The sequence below is a fragment of the Eschrichtius robustus genome, chromosome 17 (genome assembly GCF_028021215.1).
Source record: "Eschrichtius robustus isolate mEscRob2 chromosome 17, mEscRob2.pri, whole genome shotgun sequence".
NCBI lineage: Eukaryota > Metazoa > Chordata > Mammalia > Artiodactyla > Eschrichtiidae > Eschrichtius > Eschrichtius robustus.
In genome coordinates, this window is record NC_090840.1 from 85,202,780 (window position 1) to 85,225,402 (window position 22,623).

Genomic DNA, 22,623 nt, shown 5'->3' on the forward strand with positions numbered 1-22,623 from the left:
GGGCGTGGCTCAGAGGAGCAGGCTGGGAGGGCGCGGGGTCGAGGAGGGGGGCTTGGCCTGTGCTTGGTTGCTCCCCTGTGCTCACCTGCTCTCAGATCTATCGCCACCTTCCTCCCTTTTCCCAGCCAGCTCTGGCCCCAGAGATGCTGAGTGGGCAAGGGCCGAGAGGGAGAGGGAGACTGCTGTCCTGCCCCCCATCACGCTGTGCCGACCCCTCTGAGTGCCTGCAGCTGGGCCCTCGAGGGACACGGGGTCTGACGGGGAGACAAGCCCAGGCTGGAGGGAGGAGGCGCTCTGGGGGCTCAGCACCAGCCTCCTTCCTTCCAGGGGTAGCTTGGGAGACGGGCACAAGGAGGAGGTGTGGAGTAGGGCCCTGAGGGGTGAGCAGGAGTTCCCAGCAGGCTCGGTGGGGAGGAGTGATGGTCGCCCCAGGGAGGGTGAGAAAGGCAAGAAGCAAGCGGGAGATCGGGTGGAGCTCAGAGGGCAGGCAGGGCTGGGGCGCGGGCGCTGCAGCGAGGCCGGGGCCCGGGCGAGCTAGAGCTTCAGCCCGAGGTCAGTGGAGCTGGGTGGCTGGGAGGTGGTGGGCTTGGGTCCTGGAGGGATCCCAGCAGGTGTGAGGGCGGAATAACCCACCAGCAGGTGGGGTGGTGGCAGCGGAGAGCTGGGCTGAGGGTGGGGGTGGAGGCTGCCTGTCTCCACCCGCGGAGTTGGGTGTGTGCGTGGGGCGTGGGGATTCGGTCTGAGCGGGCAGAGGCTGCTGGCATCTCGGGGTATGGCGTGGTCTCGGGACCGGAGTCCAGAGCAAGGCCCCCAGAGGGGACGGAAGAGAAGGGGTGCTGTGGTCACACCCCAGGAGCCAGGGAGGGGTTAGATCCCGGGGGGCATGGAGTGAAGGAAGATGAGACCCAGTCACCCTCCCCCTTGCGTGCAGCCAGAGTGTCAGGTCCTGGCTGTGCCGCTGCAGGCCTGTGACCACGGAGGGTTGAGTAACTGCTCTGAGTCACATCTGAGGGGGCGAGGCCACCTGCCTCAGAGCCTGGTGGGGACTGAACCTGGTGAGGTATTTACAGCATCCACACAGCCTGGCGTGTAGTAAACAGTCTGTAAGGCGTCGTTGTTGGTGGCGTCGCTTCGGTGATGTGCCCGAAACTGGACTACTGATCTGACCAGAATCAAGGCTCAGCGTGTGACCGGGATCAGGGATCAGGCAACGTTGGAGTAGGGCTCGTTCGCGTGGGTAGCTGTGAGCCACGTGTGGTGTTGGAGCGGAGACGGGATAAAGACAGTGCCATAGCAAGGAAATCAGTGTTGAGGGCGCATGAGACGTGTAAGAGTTGGGAGAAGATTGCAGGTAGGGTGTTCACGTGGTGGAAACTAACAACAACCACGTAAATGACAAGTAAAGGTGGGGGGGGAGGGGCCGGTGCCCTGAAGAGACTCAAGACAAGGTGACGGGCAGAGAGATGAGGGGCTGGCTCAGATTGAATGTCCAGCGAGAGCCTCTGTGCGGAGGAGACAGCCAAGCCGAGAGAAGAGCCAGCCGTGTGAAGGTCAGGGGAAGAGCACTGGGTGGCAGGACCAGCATGTGCAAAGGCCCTGGGGTGGCACGGAGCCTGGCTGGGGAGCCAGTCTCCAGCAGGAGGCTGGCCTGCTTCTGCCTGCTCTCTGTGTAGATTGGGCCCAGTCTCTCACCCTTAAGGTCTCCGGTCCAGCCCTCCCAACAAGACCTTGAGATCCCTGACACCCCTGCCCACAGTTCTGTTACCTGTTCCCTCCCCACATTGTTGAGAACCTGCAGGGCTAGGGCTGTCAGAAGTGACGGATGAGCCAGGCGGAGAGGAGGAGGAGGGCACGGGAGGGCAGGTGGGCGAGCTGGCGGGCATGTGGCTGCCAGGCCTAATGAGGGCAGATGGAGGCAGATGGCCACGGAGGTCGGGGCCGGAGCCAGCCACGAAGCAGGCCTGAGCCACTTACTCGGCCACCCATGACTTGCGTGGCTGGCCGGGGCTCCGAGGTTACCTGGTGAGTTCAGGGGTGCTGGCCGCAGCCCGGAGTCCCCCTCCTTCCCCGGGGCCCTCCAACTGCCTGTATGGAAACACAGAAGTTTCTGCTGGAGCCTCACCCGGGCCAGGCCCCCAGGGATCGCTGACTGCCTGGGTGACCTTGAACGACTTTCTCGATTTTTCCAGAACCTGCCTTCCTGGTCTCCGTTCATCCAGCCAGTCACATTGACCAAGCGTCCATGCTAGGCCGGGCCGAGGGGGCTCACAGACACGAGGAGACTGGGCTGCAGGGACAGACAGGCACCCCCAGCCATGGGACAGGGCTGGGTGGGACAGAGGGACAGCAGAGGGGCCTGGGGGCGGGAGGTGGTGCCTTCAGTGTGGGGAAGGGCAGTCCAGGCCTCGGATGGAGAGCACAGCACGGTCACCGTGGGGGTGGGGGGGCAGCTGTGTCAAGTGGGGTGGGCCCTGGGGTGCCCTGTGCAGGGGCCCCGGGACCTTAGGCTCCCAGGGAAGGTGGAAGGTCCCATCTGAGGGCGGAAAGGGCCACCGTGGCTTTAGGAAGTGGGTGGGAGTCTCGTTCTGCCACGTGCTGGGGTCAGCAGGGGTCTGAAGGGTGTCGGCCGAGTTAGACTTGGGACGGGCAGGAGGGTGCCAGCTCTGGGATGGGGAGCCCATGAGAAGCCCCTCGTCCCCTGGCCGAGCTTTCCTGTCCTCTCCAGCCCTGGAAGCCGTGGGTGCTCACTCTCTCCAGTCCCTCCATTTGTCTTTGGGTTTTGGATGCAGAGGGACCTGGGTCGTTCCTCAGCAAGTACACGCGGTCTGCCTGCCGTGTGTGCTGGGCACTGGGCTGTGGTGTGGCCGTGGTTCGCGCGGTCACGTCGGGGGACACACAGGGATGCGTAAGCAAGGACCAGCCGGTGCTTAGGGCTGCGCTGGGCCACGTGGTGGGGAGCGGTGGGGTCCGTTGGCCCCTCTGAGAGGGGACAAGTGAAGACCAGAATGGCCCGAGGCACTGCCACGTGACGGCTGGGCAGGGCATCCTGGCAGAGGGAATGGCTGAGCCAGGCGCTGAGTGGGAACGAGGGGACAGCCCAGTGCGGGGGGGGGTGGTCTCACGAGCTGAAGGGGGGCAGGGCCAGGCCTGGTGGCCTTTGGGGCCTTCAGACACAGCTTGGGCCGTGGTGGGGTGGCATGGGAGACTCTGAGAGTGGCCGCTGCTTGGGGAAGAGCCCGGGGGCTGGCCTGGGGGCGTGGAGGGCAGAGGGCCAGCCCAGATGGAAGGGGCCTGGCGGAGGGAGGAGGTGGTCGAGCGCCTGGTGCAGGCTGTGGGTGGAGCGGGTGTCAGGGAGGGGCCAGGTCTTGGGGGGGTGGGCGCTGAGTGCCCCGTTAGATGCAGCTGGAGCTTTGGGCCCCTTTCAGAGAGCGATGGCTTCTGCCCGCGGCTGGAACTGCAGAGCCACGGAGCCAGGGAGAGCTGTCCGTGGCGGGGCGCTGGGCCTGCTGCCTCCGTGACCTCACCTGTGACTCAGGGTGGGGGAGTCCTTCCCTGGGATTGGTGGGGGGCGTATTGCCAGGCTGGGCACACGACTCTAATTCTACCAGTGGGGCCGGGGCGGGGCACAGACAGAGACCCTGCCCTCAGCAGGAGATGACACCCCTCACCGGGCACAGCCCAGGCCGGAAGGTGCTGGCGTTGGGGGCTGCTCAGAGCGCTGCAGGAGGGCAGCCGAGGGCTGCGGGGCAGGGGCGCCTACGGAGGATGCAGGGGGGGAGAGGGAAGGCTCCCCCGGCGCCCCCCGCAGCCTGCAGGGCCCTCAGTCTGCACGTCTGGCTGGGCCCCCTCACCCTGTTCTCTGTCCCCCGCCCCGGAACCCGCCAGAACATGGAGAAGGCAGCCGTGCCGTCGGTGACGCTCGTCGTGGGCTGCGGCGTGTCGTCCCTGACCCTGCTCATGCTCATCATCATCTACGTCTCCGTGTGGAGGTGCTGCTTCCGGCGGGGCCGGGGCGGGAGCGGACGGTGCACACAGCTCCCGGGAAGGGGGTGACTGGGGTCGAGCCTTATCCCTTCTCCCATCGAGGGCAGCCGTGGGGGGCGGGGACCCAGCATCCTTCCTCCCCAGCTTCCCCCTCAGCAGCACCTGTCACTCCGTCGTCACCACCACCCCGCCCTCCCCGGCGGCCGTTCCGTGGACGCTGCGTGGCACTGATGGTGGGGGCACAGGTGCAGGCCAGGGATGCCAGGCCTGCCTGCTCCTGCCTGGCGCTGTGCCCGCACCGCCGCTCACAGGTGCTGGCAGGTGCGCCCCGAGCCCACTCCCCAGCTGAGCACCCTGGCCCGTGACCACGGGGGCCCCAAGATCACGACTTCCCTGCCTGTTGTCTGTTCTGTCACGTGGACGTGCAAGGTCACTCCCCAAGCCTGGGGTCAAGTGTCAGGATGGGGGCCTCTGCTGGGCCGCCTGCCCCCCACCCCCTCCCCCAGGCCACAAGGCGTCTTCACAGACCCCTGTGCCCTGTGTGCGGTCTGACCAGTGTTGGCCCCTGGGATGTGGGGCGACCCCGTCCCGGCCGGTCACCAGCCCTGGGGCGAGGGACACGTGTGCATAGACTCCCTTCCCCCAGCGTCCCTCTTTGGGCCCGGAGGAGCAGGGGTTTGGGACAGTAGGACAGGGAGGGTCAAGCCAAGGTCACCTGCCCAGCAGCACCCGCTGGGCCCAGCCAGATTCCTAGTGCGTCAGCTCCAAGGGCAGCACGATGTCAGCCAGAGGCCAGCGCGGAGGGGTCGATGTGGCCATCGGGGGAGGGACGCCCGTGCTTTCCTGCCCCCCACCACCCCATCCTGCCCAAGGGCAGAGGCACCGGAGGGTCAGCGACCCGGAAACATCCAGTGCCCCTCCCACCAGCCCCCGCCCAGACCATCTGTCCTGAATCCCCTGGAGGCGTGCTTGGCCCCCTGGCCCAGGCCCTCCCCCGAGGCCGCTGTGGTTCTGAGGTTTTGGCCCACGGTCTTCAAAGCACCTCCTTCCCTGTGAGCTGTGTTCAGGACCCCATGGAGCTGGCGACCCAGAGAGGGAACGTGGTGGTGATGGAGCTGGAGATGGTGGGGATGACGACGGTGCTGGTGCCGGCCGCGGTGCCTGCAGGGCGGAGGTGGCGCTGGCCTTAGCGGCCACAGCACCCCGGGTCTTGTGAAGCTGAGACCCTTTTGGGCGCTGATCGCAGCCGCCCACCCTCTCCCGCAGGTACATCCGCTCAGAGCGGTCCGTCATCCTCATCAACTTCTGTCTGTCCATCATCTCCTCCAACGCCCTCATCCTCATTGGGCAGACCCAGACCCGCAATAAGGTAAGCGGCCTGCGCTGTGCCGCGCGCGTCCCAGCGTCCAGGTTGGGGGGCGCTGATGGCGGTGGTGGTGAAGGCCCGTGGCAGAAGGCTCGACCCTGGGAAGCTTAGGGAGGAGGGTGCCAGAGCTGTGCAGACCCCTTTGCCGCCCTTTGGCCGCGGCAGCCACGTGGCTCAGTCTGGAGGGGGCTGTCACCTGGCCAGGGCATGGGGGCTTGGTGTCTGGCGTCTCCAGCTGGACTGGTGCTTTGAGATGAACCAGCTCAAGCCCCGGCCCTGGCCCACCATTGGTACCGGGCTGGCTGAGCTTGTCTGTACCTCGCCGTGTGGCCTCCGGTGACCAGCTGCTGAGCGGGTGGGCTCAGGCCGGGGCTTTTGGGTGGGCTCCTGCGGCGTTTGGTGCACGTGTGAGTGGGGGAGGAAGCCGGGGAGAGGGGTGTCTGTCCCTGGCAGTTTGTGGGTGGAGTCGCGCAAGCACCCACCAGGGCCGCGATGTACCACAGCCCGTCTCAGGGTGGTGGAGCGGGTGGGCGCTGGCCGGTGTCCTGCCTGGGGAGTTGATCTGGTCACTGCGGGGACGCTGGGCTCGGGCCCTCGCCGGGGCAGGCGGGGTCTGGGGGGCAGGCGGGGTCCGGGGAGCGAGCGCCTCTCCGCCTCTCCCGCCCGCGCAGGTGGTGTGCACGCTGGTGGCCGCCTTCCTGCACTTCTTCTTCCTGTCGTCCTTCTGCTGGGTGCTCACCGAGGCCTGGCAGTCCTACATGGCTGTGACGGGCCGCCTCCGGAACCGCCTCGTCCGCAAGCGCTTCCTGTGCCTGGGCTGGGGTGAGCGCCACGGGGCCGGCGGGCGGCGGGGCACCCCTCTGTGACCCGGCCCTCCTCCTGGCCCCTGGCAGCTCTCTCTCCTCTGAGATTCCCTCCAGGCCTCCACCCCAGGGGGTTGCCTCATTGTGTTTGAATGTGAAGTGAGGGAGTAACTCTGTGGTATGAGGACGTCCCATCCAGTATTTGGGCTATACTCACGATAGAAAGTTCTTCCTTCCTTTACCTGGAGTTCAGCCGTGGCTGGGCGTCCCGTGTTACGTGCTGCTCCGGCGCCGCCCCCCATTTCTGTGGGTCCTCATCCTCGTCCACCTCCTGTCCCCTTTCTCACACGCTCAGTGTCGCCCTCTGTTCAGGGGCTTCAGAGGTGCGTTTTGGTCCCCCTCCTGAGACGGGTGGGGCCTTGGACGGTGGGGGGACCGACGCCCTTTCTTTCTGCTCCTCCCCTAGGGCTCCCTGCGCTGGTCGTGGCCATTTCTGTGGGATTTACCAAGGCCAGAGGGTACAGCACCATGAACTAGTGAGTCGGGGTGGGGTGGGGAAGTGGTGGAGGCCGCACGGCTCCCCCAGACCCTCCCACTGCCCTAGAAGGTGAGGGCTGGCTGGGCACCCATCTCACAGATGAGAAAGTCAAGGCTGGGCGAGACTGAGGGCCCCGGGAGCTGGAGGCCGGGCCCTGGGGAGGCGCCCTGCCTCCCATCAGCCAGCTCCTCCCAGCAGTGGGCAGCGGGGTCGAGAGAAACAGGGCTTGGGGCGGTTGGAGCCCTCACTTCCTCCTTCCGTGGCCTTGGACAGGTGCCTTAGCCTCTCAGAGCCTCAGTTTCCCCATCCGCACGATAGGGGATGCACCCCTGCGCCAGTGTGGGGATAAGGGGGGCTGTATGGCCCCTGGGCAGGGCAGGGCAGGTAGGGGTGCCTATTTCACAGATGAAGTCACTGAGGCCCTGAAGGGTCGGCTGGGCCAGGTCCAGGGGCCTTGAATGCCAAGCCAGGAAGCTCGGGGTTATCCTGGAGGCCGTGTGGCTTCCCAAGGTGGGGGGAGAGGAACCAAGGCCTGGAGGGCCGTGGCTGTGGATGTGGGGAAGAACGGGGCAGCGAGAGGCAGGAGGAGGGGCTGACGGGGCTGTGCAGGCCTGGCTCACTGCAGAGCCCCAGGGGGACAGGACGTGACCAGGCCCTGAGGCACCGCCCTGCACTCGAATGAGAACCCGCGGGGTGAGTACTGGGAAGGAAGTATGAACACCAACCCCAGAGCTGAGAGGAAGGAACACCCAGCCTGCCGGGCTCGGGGATGGATCAGGAGGAGATGGGGTGTCGCAGCGGGGTTCTGAAGGTTGGAAAGCTGTGCGTTTGGCACGTGGCATGGCACAGAGAACTCGGGGCAGAGGACACAGCACGTGCAGGAGGCAGAGCGGCCTTCACTGGGCTCAGGGCTCCTGTGGACCGCCCTGGGTGGTGTCCAGGAGATTTGGGGAAGTAAGGCTGGGGCTGGTGACCGAGCTTGGTGGAGGGCCCAGGTCATCGTGTGAGCAGGGGGCCTGATGCAGAGGGCCTGGGTTGAGTGGGTGGATAGAAGTCCAGGCCGGGGACCCAGCCCAACATTTTGGCATCATGTCAGGAAAGAGGGTCTGCACGTGAGATTGGGGAGGGTCTGTGAGGCAAGTCGGGGAGCCCAGCCCTGGGGGGAGAGTCGGGGGAGGGGGACAGTCAGGGTACCTTCCTCTGGCGGCCTGGCCCTCTGCTGTGTGGTCCCCTGCTCTGGACCTGCTCCTTCATCCGTAAACTTTTGTCTGTCAGCTGCCTGGGGGCTCCCGTGGGTTCTGAAGCTAAAGAATGTGCGGTCACCTGGCTTCCTTCTGCCACTTCTCAGCGTCACACTGCCCTCCTGGGAAGCTGGTGGTGCCCAGCGTGTGACCGGATGGGGGCTCACGCCTGGCCGCTAACCAGCCTGTCTCCCTCCCCAGCTGCTGGCTCTCCCTGGAGGGGGGACTGCTGTATGCCTTCGTGGGACCGGCCGCGGCCGTCGTGCTGGTACTGACCCCCATCCCGACATCCCAGGCTGAGCCCCTCGCCTCTTCCTGGGTCGGACTTGGGTTTTACCTGCTGCCCCATCAGGGTTGCCCTGGTCACCAGGGGTGGGTGGTGTCCACAGATCAGCCCCCTGACCTGCCGCAGGGGTGCAGAGGCGGGGCTGGGCTGGCGGCCTTTTGTTTCTCTGAGCACATTTTGCCTGATTGCTGGGCACCGGCTGTGTACCTGCCAGGAGGTCTTGTGGATTTGATGAGCGAGTGACCATAGGGCGGGGAAGGCAGACAGACGGATGACCGGGGCAGCAGGGGGCGTGGCTAGGCCTGGGGCTTTTCCCTCGATGGGGCCAGCCCGTCACCCCCTGGAGGAGGGAAGCACCTCCCCTTGCTTGACCCTCAGTGTTTTTTTTTTCTGCTGTGCCCACGTCCGCTTGGTGAGGGTTGAGAGACAGTGCCACATGCACACAGGGCTATTGTCCCCCGGTCACGGATGAGCAGGGGGAGGCTGCTCAGGGGGTATCCCGAGATCAGTGGCTTCTGCCGGGCCTGGCTCGGAGCCCATCTCGCCCTCCCCTCCCGCCTGCCCCCAGGAAAGGGCATCGCGTCTGCAGAGTCCTGCTCTCCAGGCAGGGCCACACCTCCTTGTTGTCATATCCGAGCCAGGCTCAGGCGCAGGCTGGACAGGGCAGAGGAAAGTGAAGCCCAGGGCACCCAGGGGAGGCTGAGCCTGCAGGGGGCACGAGTTGGGGGAGCCAGCGGGGGGGTGGAGTTAGTGGGCAGAATCCGTGGGCCAGCCCCAGCCAGAACCAGCTCCTTTATTCCTAGAAGACAGCGGGCAGGGAAGCAGCAGCGTGCCAGGCATTTGAAGGCCACTAGGCAGTGGGCCGGGCCTTCTAAGGGCAGGTGCCCCAGGAGGGGGGATGTCAGAGGCAGGAGCCCCCCCACGTCCCTTCCCACAAAGCATCTGGAGGGCAGGGCCGGTCCTGACCCGCCGTGCGCTCCTGCCCGGGGCTCCTCCTGTAACATGGGGACACGCAGGGAAAGGCAGGCACAGAGCCTGCTGCAGGCGGGGCGGTGGCCACTGGTGTCCTGCCCTCTCCCGCCCCAGCGCTGTCACCCGGGAAAGCTGCTTTCACCCAGACGGCGGGAGGCAGGGCTGGGGCGTGTGTTCGGCCACGAGCTTGGCTCTGTGGGGCTGCGGGGAGTTGGCCTCCCCAGACCTCCGGGTCCAGGGATCCATGGAGTCCCAGTCCCCGCCTGCAACGCAGGAACGTGGCTGGGGGTCAGGCAGCCTCTCTGCAGAGTGGAAGCCCTAGGGGAGCGAGGATGTGAGCTGGGAGCCGCCTCCGCCCAGGCGAGGAGGCCAGAGGGGAGGGGAGACCAGCGCCTGCGGGCCGTGGAGGAGGTGGATGGCTGGGACGCTGGGGACAGCCTCTCTTTGTCGGAGGCGGCAGTCTGAGCAGCCGGAGACTAGCCTCAACACCCAGAAGCACTTCCAGGGGCAGGTGCCCAGCGGGCGGGGGGGGGGTTGAGGGAAGACACTTGTGGGGTGGCGGCCCTGAGTAAGGTCCCTAAAGGGCTGCGCGGTGCGGAGAGCATGTGGTTCAGGCAGAGCCAGGCAGGAGGTGTCCTGAGGTGGCGTCAGGTCCAGCTTGAGCTGGGCGAGCTCGTGTGCGGAAGGTGCACGAGTCGCAGGGACGCTAAGGAGGGGACGCGGGGCGGGCCTGGGCGTGGGCAGCGGCTGGACTGGAGGTCCCCTGAGGTCCCTCCTGTGGTCTGAGTGGGCCAAGTGCCCCAGCAGTGCGGCTCGGCCAGCCCGCTTGCGTGTTTGACTGCCCTGGTCAGTCCCACTCTGGGCAGGGGCAGGCTCACGGTGACCCCAGCCCGGCCTCTGACCTCTGGACTCCATCCCAGATGGAATCCCAGCTTCATAAACTGCCGACCCCAGTGGGGATGGCCATGGGCCTGGGGACCCGTCAACGTGGGAGGCTCGAGCCGCAGTGCCCAGCCCTGGGCGGGGTGGTGGGGGGACCGTGTGGCACGGAGAACCCCACCTAGCGGCTGGGGCTCTGGAAGGAGACGGCGGGGTAAAGGGACGAGTGTGAGGGCAGCCGGCAGAGCGCCCGAGGGGCTTTGCCTCCTCCCTGGAGCCCATCTCCTGACCCGGGGCCCCCCCCCACAGCCGCTCCTCCCTGCCCTGCAGGTGAACATGGTCATCGGGATCCTGGTGTTTAACAAGCTCGTGTCCAAGGACGGCATCACTGACAAGAAGCTGAAGGAGCGGGCAGGGTAGGACCGGCCGCCACGCCACTCCCCACCCGGGGTCGAAACGACCCAGAGCCCAGCTACCCTCGAGCCCCACACCCCTCCCAAGCAAGTAGGAAATGGAGGCGCAGAGAGCTGCGTGGCCAGCCCCGCCTTGCTCTGCGCCTCAGTTTCCCCATCTGCCCCGTGACAGAGCAGGGACTCCGTAAGTTCTGAGAAACAGTGAAACTGATTGCTTTTGGAGACCCCAGGCCCACCAGAGTGGTGGGAGGGTGCCCCGGGCTTCTCCCTTCCCCACCGTGGGGTTGGGTGACCCTGAATCAGGACGTGGCCTGCCCATCCTTGTGATGCCTTCAGCATGGGGACAATGCAGGGGCCGGGCCGGATGTTTCTCCTACCTGGGAGCCTGAGCTCAGAGAGGGCAGTGCCTGGCCAGAGGGCACACAGCACCAGGTGGGCGGTCCTGAGTGGCTGGGTGCCCAGCCCTGGGGGAGGAGCAGGCTTGGAAGGGTGCTTCTCCTCTGGCTGCCGGGGGACAGGAGCCCCCTGGTCTCGGCAGCCCTGCCATCACGGATGGGGGCCAACTGTGGGCTGGGACAGGCCCCCTCTCTCCTACCCCAGCACTGAGCCATCCTCACCTCGCCTCTGCCCGCTGCTCTGTCTGTCCCTCTGCCCTGGCTGGTGTCTGCGTGGGGGTCCGCACCCCCTCCTCCACCTCCCCTCTGTGCCAGTCCTGCTCGGTCTCTGTCTCTCTCATTGTCTCTCTCCCTCCCCCTCCTTCCTGCTCTTGCTTTCCCCCCTGAACAAAAGCTTCTGGAATCCTTCCCCTTGGGTCCCTGGTGGGTTCTGTCCTGGTTAGAAACTTGCTCTGTGGGAGGAGTGTGACCCTGGAGAGCCTGCAGTGGCTGGGAGCCTGTCCTGGCCGTCTCTGGGCCTGGGTCCTACACTCTCTGGGCCTCTTCTCTGAGTCTGTGAAGTGGGGATTGGCAGGCTCACCCCCCCAGCCCAGCCCAGCACACACTGCCACCCACACGTGCTCCCGGAACAGTGGGTCACACACGGAGGAGGCCCCGGGGTGCGTGGTGCGCCCACCCTGCAGCACTGTCTCATTTGCTCCCTGCAGTAACTCTTGAGGCAGGGCCTGCTGTCTTGTTCCCACTTCACAGCTGAGCAGACCGAGGCTGAGGCCTGGGAGTGGCTGGTGGAGCAGGGCTGGGCTGCTGAATTAGAGCCCAGTGTGTCCGGGCGGCCGCCTGCCCCGCCGGGCCCCTTCCCCAGGTGCAGCGGTGCCACGGCTCGGAAGCTCGCGCGGACCCGCCCGTGAGGCTGCAGCAGCCCTGCCCCCACCCAGACAGGAGGCACCCCGCGCTCTCTGTGCCCACACGCACGGGCACACACGCTCAGGGCTGGCGGGGAGGCCACTGCCCAGGTAGCTCACAGACGCCCCTGTTAACCGTCTGGCGAATCCCTCGCTCCTTGGCGGGGGCAGTGCCTGGTCAGACCGGATGTGGGCGGACCAGAGGGAAGGGACAGTGGCTGCGCCGAGGTGTCCTGCTTTTTTGTGTGAATGTGGGCGGATAGTGTCACCCCACCCTCCCGCTGGACGTGGACGCACACGGTCCCAGCCCTGCCCTGCCCTCAGGCCAGCCGCGTCCAGCCACAGAGCCGGCACCCCGCTCTCCACCCCTGCCCCCGCCGGGCTCCGGGTGCGTCAGGTGCAAAGAGGCCCGAGGACCCCGTCCCCGCCCGCAGCGCCCCGGGACCCCGTCCCCGGCCGGGGAGGCTCGGGCTGGAGGCCACCTGGTTGCTTTTGCTGTCCCCGCCCCCAGCCCCCCCCCCCTCCCCCGAGTGTCTGCGAGAAGTTTTGCTTTCGTTTCAGTCTTTTAATTTCACTTGCAGTCAGCTGCCCCGGGCCCCCCTCGGGCGCGCCCTCAAATGTGCCGAGTGTGGAGCCCTCTCTGCGGCCGACGCCACCTCCGAAGCCGCCAGTAACGCCATGTTAGTGCCGCTCCTCGCCCGTCCGCCCACCCGCCCGCCGGGCTCTGCTCGCCTCAGTTAATTTTGTTTGTTTTGAGCTTTTTCTGTCATTTCTGTCATCTCTGCCATCCACCCTGGGGGGCCTCGGCAGCCCCTGCCCGCCCTCCCCATGCTCTGGCACCTCGTTTCCTGCCCTGCCCCCACCCCTCCCCGGCCAGGCTGCCCCCTTCCATCCTCCGGGGCCTTGCGGTACCAGACTGACCGGAGGGCAGGGAGCCGGGCCAGGCCTCGGGCCGCGAGAACACGGTCAGCTGGTGGCCGTCGTCAGCGTGTGGTCACGCTGGGGTCTCAGCGCCCTGCGTGAGCGTGCAGGAGTGTGGCATGTGTGCGTGTGCGTGTCGGTCATGAATTTGAACGTGAGTGCGAGAGGCAGGCGCGGCCTTGGAAACAGGACCTGCTGGGGCAGCTGGCTTGTTCGCTGACCCCGGGCCGCCACTAGGGGTCTGTGAGCGGGGCAGGGCCAGTGCGGCCTGGGGTCCAGGGTGGATGCCAAATCCGGAGGGACCTTGGCTCAGATGACCTGCGAGTGGTCGTCTTGTACCCAGACACACAGATCCCCTGGGACCCTCCTGTTTGCTTCCTGGGATTCAGGAGCCCCGTGGCGAGGGCACTCCTGGCCGCGGGGAACGAGTGAGCAGAGGTGGACACGGTTCCGGGGTGGGGACTCGTCCGGTGGAGCCAGAAACCTCCGGGAGGGCGGGCTGCTCCTCCACGCTGGGGTCCACGGCCCAGACGCCCTGGGTCTCCTTTGTTACACACGCAGGCCTGTGGGGTGGAGGACACAGCCTCCCAGAGGCCCTGCCCGCCCCCCGCCCCCCGCCCCCATCCACACTCAAAGCCCCTCCCCCAGAGGCATCTGAGTTTCCAAAGGGGGGCAGGTGGTGCAGCTGCCGGGCTCTCCCCCGCCCGCCTCCTGTCCTCCCCAGCAGTCACGCCTGGACCTGCGTGACCCCTCCACGAGGCCCTCTGCAGAAATGTTCCAGAAACTGCAGAGGCTGGGCTGCAAGAATTTGAGTAATTTGCGGGCCCCCAAGCCCCGGCCATCTGCCAGCCTGCTGCAGCATCAGGCAGTAAATGCCAGGCCTCGGCCCAGGGGAAGGTGCCTCACGCCGGGATGAGAAGTTGCGCTGGGGGAGGCCTGCGCCTCTTGCTCGGAACATGGGGAGCTGTGTCCAGGGCTCTGGCCAGAGCAGGCCTGCTTTGGAAGGGAGGAGACAGACTGCAGCGCCCCACCTGCCATGGTGGGGGCACTGAGGCCCGGGCTGCCGCCACGGGAAGGCCCCCTCCTCTCAGGCCCTGTGCCAGCTGCGGCACAGCAGGTATGGAGGGGAGAACGCCCGCAGGTGCAGGTACCCTCCCCCCAGGAGGCCTCCGCCTGGCTCACCTGTCCTCAGTGCCGGGGGGCAGCAGGGCCCTGGGAGGGGAGGCGAGGAGAGCGGTCCGAGGTCTAGTTCTGGAGCCCGTGCTGTGCCCAGGGAAGAGGCGTGTGGGTGCTTCAGGGTGACCCTTGGCTCTGGCCTGAGCCGCCGGGCAGGGGGCCGGAGAGCCATCCCCTGAGCGGGGGCAGGCCTTGGGAGGGGCAGGGCTAGAGGCTGCGTCCTGGAGGAGATACGGGGCTGGCCCTGGGGTGGGGGGCCCCGGTCACAGAGACGAGCTGAGGAGGAGATGGAGGAGGACGTGAGGCCCAGGGCCCTGCCTAGGGGGCACGAGGGCAGAAGTTCCCCGCGGGGCTGGGCCCCTTGCAGGTCCAGTTGCAGGGGTGGAGTGGCTTCAGTGGCTGAGCCAGGCCGGAGAGGGTGGAGAAACAGAGTGTACTGTCTGGGGGGGGACCTCGTCAAGGCCCCGCTGGTTTGGGGGGTTCCTTGATCTGGCCGGACCCCAGCCTGTCTCCCCCCAGCCCCGGTGCCCCCAGCTCCTTCCTGGTGGCCTCCCCGAGGTTCTGCCCCGCCTGCTCCTGCCTCTCCTTGTGACCAGGGTGATCCGTGAGGGAGGAGGGGGTCCTGATGCCCCCGCCCCTGGTGGTAGTGGCAGGAAGGCCGGGAGCCCCTGCAGGCAGTCACTGGCCCGGGGGGCAGAGCTGACCCTGGCTGCGGTCCTCAGGCCGCAGTGGCCCTGAGAGTGGTGGTAGCGGCGGGGACGGGGTTGGGGTGGGTCAGGCAGGTTTCCTGACACTGTACTCCAGGCCTCCTGCTGCTGCGTTCTGTCCCCACGCAGCCCCTTGACTGGCGTAGTGTCCCTGCTGTGCGGACCAGGAGACAGGCTCAGGGTGGCCACGTGTGTAGGTGGTGCAGGGAGGGGCCGGCTGCAGAGGGCCATGCCTGCCTTGGGGGTGCTCCTGGAGGACTCCTTGGAAGAAGGGGCGAAGGCTTCGGAGCAAGGGCAGGTCCTCCCCTGGGGAGGGCAGAGCAGGGCCCGCCAAGAGGAGGAAGCACCTGTCGTCTCTGTTCCTGTCTGTCTGTCTGTCCGCCCCATGCCCTCCCCGCCTGGCCCTGTCTGTCTGTCATCTATCTTCTTTCCTCACAGGTTTCCTCCTTCTCCCTGAGGAGTTCTCTGGTTTCCCCCACCCACCCACCCACCCCCCCCTTCTCTCTGTCCAGAGGCCTCACCAAACGCCCTCCCCTGGGGCCATCTTGCAGTCTGGCCCTGGACCCCGGCTGGGGGCCTGAGGGCTCTGGGAGGAGAAACCTCTTCCCCTTCCCCCAGCTCTCCCCCTCCCTCCACTGTGCCTTGCTCCCTGGGGCCTCCTGGACAGTCAGGAACCTTCGTGTTCCAGAGATCTTGCCCCCGCCCTCACTGTTGCCCAGCCCACTGGGACCGCCGTCCTGAGTCCCCAGCCGCCCTGGGAGCCCTCGGGCTGGGGGTGTTGGGGCGGAACTCCGCTCCCCAGGAGAGGCGGCGTCGGGGCTGAGTGGGAGAAGGTCTCTGAGGGGATGGGGAGGAGAGGATGCAGCCCAGGGCAGGGAAGGCCCCGTGGGGCCCCAAGGGAGACGCGCCCCAGGTGGGACGGGCAGCCTGGCCCCGGCCCCGGTGAGGGAGTTGGGCTGAGGCCAGGTCCCGGCCTGGGTGGCCCCTCCCAGGGGCAGGGCGTGGGCGGCAGGGCCCAGGGCAGCCCTGATGCCGCCCGCCCGCCGTCCCGTCCGCAGGGCATCGCTGTGGAGCTCCTGCGTGGTGCTGCCGCTGCTGGCACTGACCTGGATGTCGGCCGTGCTTGCTGTCACCGACCGCCGATCCGCCCTCTTCCAGATCCTCTTCGCCGTCTTCGACTCGCTGGAGGGCTTCGTCATCGTGATGGTGCACTGCATCCTGCGGAGAGAGGTGGGCCGGCGGGCGGGCGGGCAGTCAGCCTGCTCCAGGCGCCACCTCCCCACGTGCCGCGGCGGGAAGGTTCTGGGAGGAGGCCGGCTAGCGGGGAGGGGCCGCTTCCTTGCCCGGGACTCTTCCGCAAGGCTGGACTGGGGTCCAGCACGCGGCCAGGGCTGCTGGGAATGGTCACTCGTTTAGGTGACAGCTTCTAGAAGACGCCCTGGTGCCCCGCGCTGGCTCAGACCGAGGTAGTGGGTAGGCTCTGTCCTCCCGGGGCCCAGGGGCATGGGAGCCGCCGGAGGTGGGAACAGCTCTCGGGGCAGCTGAGACTCCCGTTCTGGCGTTTTCTGGGCTTCTCCAGGAGGTGCAAGAGAAGGTTTTTACCAAACCATCCCGACTGCCCCCTGGCCGGTAGCAGAGACTCGGGATGGGCCCCTATCTGAGGCGGGTGGGAATGTGAAAAACCATGTCTCTGGATGTTGGCGCGTGGGAGCCCTCTTCAGGGTCGTGGGGAGAGCAGGGGGGAGCACGGGGCAGCCGAGGGGCATGAGGCCGGAGCGTCCCTGGGTGCTGAGGGAGAGTCTGGAGTGGACGACTGGTCATCTGTCTGCTGAGGCGGCGCTGCCCACCCAGCCTCCCCCACCTGGAACTTCCCGTCCAGGGGGTGGACACCAGGGCCCTGGCCGGGGGGCCTGCACAGCTGGAGATGGGGCTGCCACGCTGGGAACAGCTGAGGCCCCCCGGCTCACACCTGGGCGAGACGGGCCACCCCTCTCCAGGGGCTCCCATTGCAGGAAGGACAGGAGGAGTGAAGACCTGACGTTTCTCATGTGGAAACAGCGTTTCCACCACCTGCAAACGTCCAGTCGGTCCCGAGCGTCCACTCTCAAGTCCTGAGGACCTGAGGAGAGTCTCCCCGGGAAAGCCGCGGATCCGCCAGCACCGGAGCCACGGAGACGACCCAGGAGGAGGCGACCTCACAGACCCACGTTGACGCCGTCAAGACCCCGGCCCAGCACCCTCGTGCCCCCGGCCCCCGACCTCCTCGCATTAGGGAGTCTCAGGACAGCCCCCCGAAGCAGCTACTGCCTGCTCCCCTTGGACAGACGGGGCGGGAGGGGGGCTGACCCAGGCTCGGGGTTCTCGGCTGCCTCGCTTCTGTGAAGCAAGACCGGTAGCTGGGACAAAAGGACACCCCGAGAACGGAAAGAGAGCCTGTAGGAATTACAAGAGCAGAAATGGAAATGCTCAGTAGACAGGGCAAACAGAGGCCGTGTCCCTGAAAGGAGGGAAGGTGGAAATCAGAAAGCGATTAGAAGGTGGAGCCGGGTGAAGGAGCCCCGAGCGAGAACAGGAGGTGCAGAGGGAGGGCTTGCCGGGCGCCAGCATGGACGCGGGGGTGTCTGGAGCACCGGGCCACTCCATCGGGAAACGAGAAGGTGGGGTTGGGCTAAAGACCCCAAGCACGCCCGCGGGGGCTGGGCCAGAGGACACGCGGGCCAGACTTCTCCGTCTGCCCTCTATGAGCTCCAGGGTCCTGTGTACAGGGGCCGCGCTCAGGGGCCCTGCCACCTGGGCCGGCTCGGCCGTGCTGGGGAAGATGGGCCAGGAGGGGCAGACAGAAGCTGGCCCCGTGGGCACGGACCATTCCAGCAGGTGGAGAAGCAGGGTCCTCGTCTGCGCCAGAAGAGCCTGGATGTCCTGAGGGGGGCAGAGTGGGGACACTAGGCATCGGGGAACCCCAGCTGCTGTTCAGGCCAGCGGAGGACGTGCTTTCATGTCTGCCGTCCCCTGGGTGGAGGCCCACCCCTGCTGGGTACGTGGCAGGGCTTAGCAGGTGTTTGCCGGCCGGGTCAGCGAGTGCAAGGATGGGAGGAAGGCACGCCTGTGGTGGGTGTGCTCTGAGTGTCTGGGGCTCTGAGGCCAGCAAGACCCTGGCCCTGCCTCTGACCAAGTCCCTCACAGCAGCACAGGCTCAGTGGCCGGGGTGAGTGGGAACAAGTCCGGGGGTCCATGGTGGGTCTACTGGGAGCCCTCCTCTCAGCTCTCCCCACCTTCACTCAGGACGCCTCCTCCAGGAAGCCCTCTGTGCTCAGCCCACCCCACCCTCCATGCTTTAGCAGCCTGCACCTTCGTTTATTCCCTTTGCTTCCCTCGGTGACCTCTGAAGCATGGGCTCCCCAAGGACAGGCACTTTGCTCACTGCTGCCCCCGGTGCCTGGCGCTGTCCATGGCAGGTGGAGGTGCCGCCCGTGGCTCTTGCCCACATTAACCAGCAGCATCCCTGGATAAGCGGGTCTCCTCCTCCTCCTCCTCCTCCTCCTCCTCCTCCTCCTCCTCCTCCTCCTCCTCCTCTGGCGGCTCCTTTCTGTTGACCAGCTCTGGGCTGGCTGCTCGCTTGGCCCCTCGCTTGGAGCCTCCCTTACTGTCCCCTCTGAAAAGTCCGAGGCCATGATTGTTCATTTCCCTTTGATGGAGCACGCCGCTCTCAGTGATAAGGGAGTGGGGGCCTGACCCCAGCTTGCCCCGGACATTCAGGGATGTGCAGGTCACGGTGACTCAGGACAGGTCTGGACACCAGGTGACCCACTTAGGCCAACGGCGGGCTCTTAACGACAGATTCCGGCCAGGAGGGCCTGCAGTGTATTCTCAGGGGCCCAGAGCTCCATGTTTTTGAGTTTTCACCCAAAACGGGCATAGAGAGGATCTCAGAGGTCAGAGGAGAGGCTGGGCCCCAAGGCTGGCTGCTGACAAGGCTGCCCCGAGCCGCTGTCCCTTTTCCAGCTCGCAGATGAGCCTGTGCCCTTGGGAGCACCCCCTCCCCCACTGCAGGCCCTTCCCCACGGCACGTGGGCCCGTGTGCATCCGGGGCAGGGCTGCCCCTCGCTGAAATGCCGCCCTGGTGGGACTCGGCCTCACCTTCCTGGCATCGCGGTCATGGGGGGCGGGCTGGCCGTCGACCGCCTCTGCTCTCCCTCCCCAGGTCCAGGACGCTGTGAAGTGCCGCGTGGTGGATCGCCAGGAGGAGGGCAACGGGGACTCGGGGGGCTCCTTCCAGAATGGCCACGCCCAGCTCATGGTAGGGCTCGGGGCCGGGACACAGGCTGCCCCTGCTTGGCACCCCCACTGGGTGTCTCCAGCAGCCCAATTAGGAGGACCTCCGAGCCCAGTTTAAGGTTGGGGAAACGGAGGCTCGCCGAGGTGAAGTCCCCAGTCCAGGGTTTGGGGATGGACAGGGTCCAGTTGACAAGGGATCTGGACGGGGCTGGCATCTACCCCAAGCTTACCCCCTGGTACCAGCTGTGCCCTTTGGCCAGACACCACTCTCTGGGTGTCCGGCCCTCATCTCGGCTCCTTCCCCCCTCTGTATGTCTTCCACACTTCTCATTGCCCTCCACCTGGGACGGGCCCTAGCCTGTCCACTCACCCCCCACCCCACCGTGGTCTTGTCCTCAACCAGATCCTCTAAGGACCTGACTCCCTGGTCTTCTGGCATTACACACACTGTCCAGCCCCGGGTACTGCACACCCTTGTCTGCTCCTGCTGCCCACTTTGTAGGTGTCACCTCCTCCAGGCAGCCCTCCCTGACCCCCATCAGGCCACCTGTTCAGATCTTGGTAACTTCCTGGGGGAATTCCCTGTGCTGTCATTTGGTGCCTGCCGCCCGCTGGGTGCCCCCTGGCAGGTGGGAGGTGCTCCTTCAGTCTTTAGGGTGCTGGCCACCTCATGATGGTTGTAAGGGTCACAGGCAGGGCCTTGGCAGAAGCCAGCGGCCAGGCTCAGGGAAGCGTTTTCAGGGGTGAGGCAGGGGCCCACGGTGGGAGGAAGCCAGGTTCTGGACCTCCTGACACTTAACCCTGGCCTGATCCCTGACCTCTGGGCAAAGATCTTGCGATCTTCCCAACAACCTGACGTCTGCGTTTGCCAGGAAGGAACTTCCAGGCTTGACTAAGGGCCCTGCCATCCCCTGAGGCCCCACAGTCCCTGGAGAAGGCCACCGCCCAGCCTGGGGCGGCCCGAGCTGGGTTCCCCAACCGGCCGAGCTCCCTGAGGGCGGGGCCGAGGTCACCCACTTCCGCCTCCCCCAGCTCCTAGCCTGGGACAGGGCAGGTGCTGCAGCAGGGACCACGGGCCCTGCTCCAGGGGCAGCTGGTCCCGCCCTGGCACTGAACATCTGCGTCCCGACCCCACTCTGCCTCTGCTGGGCCAGCTGGCCTCCATTTCCTCGTCCCCAGGGCTGTGGTGAGGACCAAAGGGGTGACGTGGGACAGGCCCCCCTCCCGGCACATCAGTGGGTGGTGGCCTGGGCAGCAGGGGCTCTGGCGTGGGGCCCTCTGTGTGTCCCATTGGAGGGACTTGAGGCCAAGGGCATGAGTGAGCTGTGCCTAATCCACGGATGCACCGGAGGGAGAGCGTGCTCACACGGGCGTGCACATTCACATGCCCACAGCTGTGCACACGCGGCGCACGGGGGCACGTAGGGGTTCGCTTTGGGTGAACACGTCAGCCCACGGGCACCCTTGAGCCTGTGGACACCCTTGGCCCTCAGGAGCGTGCGCGTGTGCGCACACACACGGCATCACACGCGCCTCTCCGAGGTGTGGCTGCAGCTCCAGGGCGGCCCTTGCCCGCAGCCTGCAGGCAGCGTGGTGCGCGGGGCAGCAGCCCAGCCCTGCCCGCTCGCCTTCGGGCTCACTCTGCCCCGTCTCTGCCTTGCAGACCGACTTTGAGAAGGACGTGGATCTGGCCTGTAGATCAGGTGAGCGCCTGACAGGTGAGAGCGACAGGTGGCCCTTCCCCGGGCCCACTGCCTTTTCTTTTCTCCGTGCGTCTGTCTGCTTGTCTGCTTGTTCGTCCTCATCCCACCCCCGCCAACCACCTCCATGCCCCCCATCCCCCAGCCGCTCCCCTGAGGCTGCCGGCAGGTCTGTGGGGCAGGAGCAGAAGCCTCCAGAAGACTGTCCTGGGGCTCAGGCCTGGCAGGTGCGCGGGACATCCAGTGGTGGTGGAGACCTTAGCACTGGAAGGAACCACCTGGGGCCTCCCCCGCCCCAGCCCTGGCCCGCTCCTCTCCCTCAGCGCGCCCCTAGCCCTCAGCCCTCCAGCCTCCTTGTAGGGGCAGTGAGGCTGGGCCAGCTCTGTGAGTCCCGGAGCTGCCCTGCCCCCCTGCCCCTCCTCCACCCCTCCCCCACCCTGCCTGCCCTCCTTCAAGGGCCCATGTTCTGTGTTGCCTCCTTTTCTTCTCTGTTACTCCAACCATGGAGGAGGGGTTGGTCGAGCTTTCAGATTGGGGGCCGTTAGTGGAAGCAGGAGGAAAACAGTGAGAAGGACCCATTGCTGAGCCCTAGGCTAGCCATGAGCTTCCTGGAAGCAAGTGCAAAAAGGGAATCAATTGCCTAATAAAAGGAAGCTGTCCAGGCATCATTTTTTTATGAGTCAGGTGTTTGGGGCAGTGAAAGGCAGCGTCTGGGGCTGTGGACGACTAACTGGTTTTGGTTCCTCTGGTCTGTCAGATATTTGTGGAGTATCTTTTCTAGAGATGACCACGGGGAGGGGCTTACAGCCCTGGGTGGGGAGTGTCTGCTGCTGCCAGGTGGACCCCAGGAAGCCTTCCTTGAGGAGGTGACCTCTGGCTTGGGCTGGACAAGAGGTGAACAGAGCATCCTTTCTGCCCCATCTTAGTCTTGTGTGCTCTAGCCAACCTCCCTGAGAGGAGAGGTGACCCCAAGACTTAGGGGCCTTTGGGGGCTTGGGCCCAGCCCTGTGTAGTACCGGCCTCTCTGAGCCTCCAGTTCCTTCCTCATTAGTAACATGGCCCAGCCTGGCCCTTGGCCTCGAGAGGAGCGAGCGGCCGGCAGCTGTGGGTGGGGACCACAGACACAGCCAGGTGCTGGGTGGACAGAGGGCAGGGACCAGCACAGGGCAGCTGGGGGCCCCGGCGAGTGCACAGGAGGCCTGCAGCTGGATCTGAGCAGGGAAGGCCCACAGTCCTCAACGCTGGCTTTGACGTAGACAGCCGGAGGGAAGGGACACACAAGGGAGAGGCAGCGAGGGAGGCAGCCTTTCCTGACCCTGACCCTGACCCTGATGCGAGGGGCGGGAAGCAGGTTTGGCAGGGAAGATGGTAGGTTCGTTGGGCCACGGGGACTGGGGGCAGAGCAGAACTGCAGACCTGGGTGCTGGTGTTGGCATCCGGAGGGTGGAGCAGAGAAGGGACCCGAGACCCCTGGCCATCGGGGAGGCGGAGGAGGAGGACCAGGGCGGGCAAGTGACCAGCGGCCTGGGCAGCTCAGAGGGTGTGTGCTGAGGAGGTGGGCTGCGGGGAGCAGCTGATGAGCGCTGGAGGCCGGGCGAGGCTGTGACGTGGGAGCCTGTCCACCCAGCAGTGCCCGCGTGGGGAGGGGTTCCAGAGGATCAGCCCTGAGTGGACTGTGGGCTGCAGCTCCGGGCCCTCTGCAGGCCAGTGGAGGCTGAACTGACGGGCAGGGGCGAGCCGGGCGGTGGGCAAGCCTGAGCCCAGGTCGGAGGTCCAGGCAGCCTGGTCCCCATTGCTGAACAGAAGAGAGGCTGGGCCCCCAGGAACGGCTGTCCCGCCCGCAGCGAGGGGCTGGGTCCCCACACTTCCAGGCGGCCCGGGCCGCCTTTCACTTGCCCTTCCCAGCTACTGTGGGTGGAGGTCATTTGTCCTCTTGTGGGGAGGACAGAGAGGCACCCCTGCGTCCCAGCCTTGTTTGAAAGGACAGAGAAGCACCAGCTGCTGCAGCACCGAGCACAGGGCGGGTGCCCAGATCCGCCAGCCGGTCAGACCCAGCGGGACCCGG

The 22,623-nt window shown here is 66.4% G+C and overlaps 1 protein-coding gene across 3 annotated transcripts in view; it reads left to right on the plus strand.

Moving 5' to 3' along the window:
• Positions 1 to 22,623, plus strand: part of ADGRB1 (adhesion G protein-coupled receptor B1) — a 70,316-nt gene that overhangs the window by 44,736 nt on the left and 2,957 nt on the right. For 2 of the 3 annotated variants that reach the window (XM_068525520.1, XM_068525519.1), the window contains exons 18-26: positions 3,886 to 3,989; positions 5,251 to 5,353; positions 6,022 to 6,172; positions 6,620 to 6,689; positions 8,134 to 8,200; positions 10,400 to 10,485; positions 15,642 to 15,813; positions 18,785 to 18,880; positions 20,522 to 20,561. In XM_068525520.1, coding sequence (XP_068381621.1) covers positions 3,886 to 3,989; positions 5,251 to 5,353; positions 6,022 to 6,172; positions 6,620 to 6,689; positions 8,134 to 8,200; positions 10,400 to 10,485; positions 15,642 to 15,813; positions 18,785 to 18,880; positions 20,522 to 20,561 — 889 coding nt within the window. The remainder of the gene's footprint in view (positions 1 to 3,885; positions 3,990 to 5,250; positions 5,354 to 6,021; positions 6,173 to 6,619; positions 6,690 to 8,133; positions 8,201 to 10,399; positions 10,486 to 15,641; positions 15,814 to 18,784; positions 18,881 to 20,521; positions 20,562 to 22,623) is intronic. The other variant, XM_068525521.1, reaches the window with a different exon arrangement.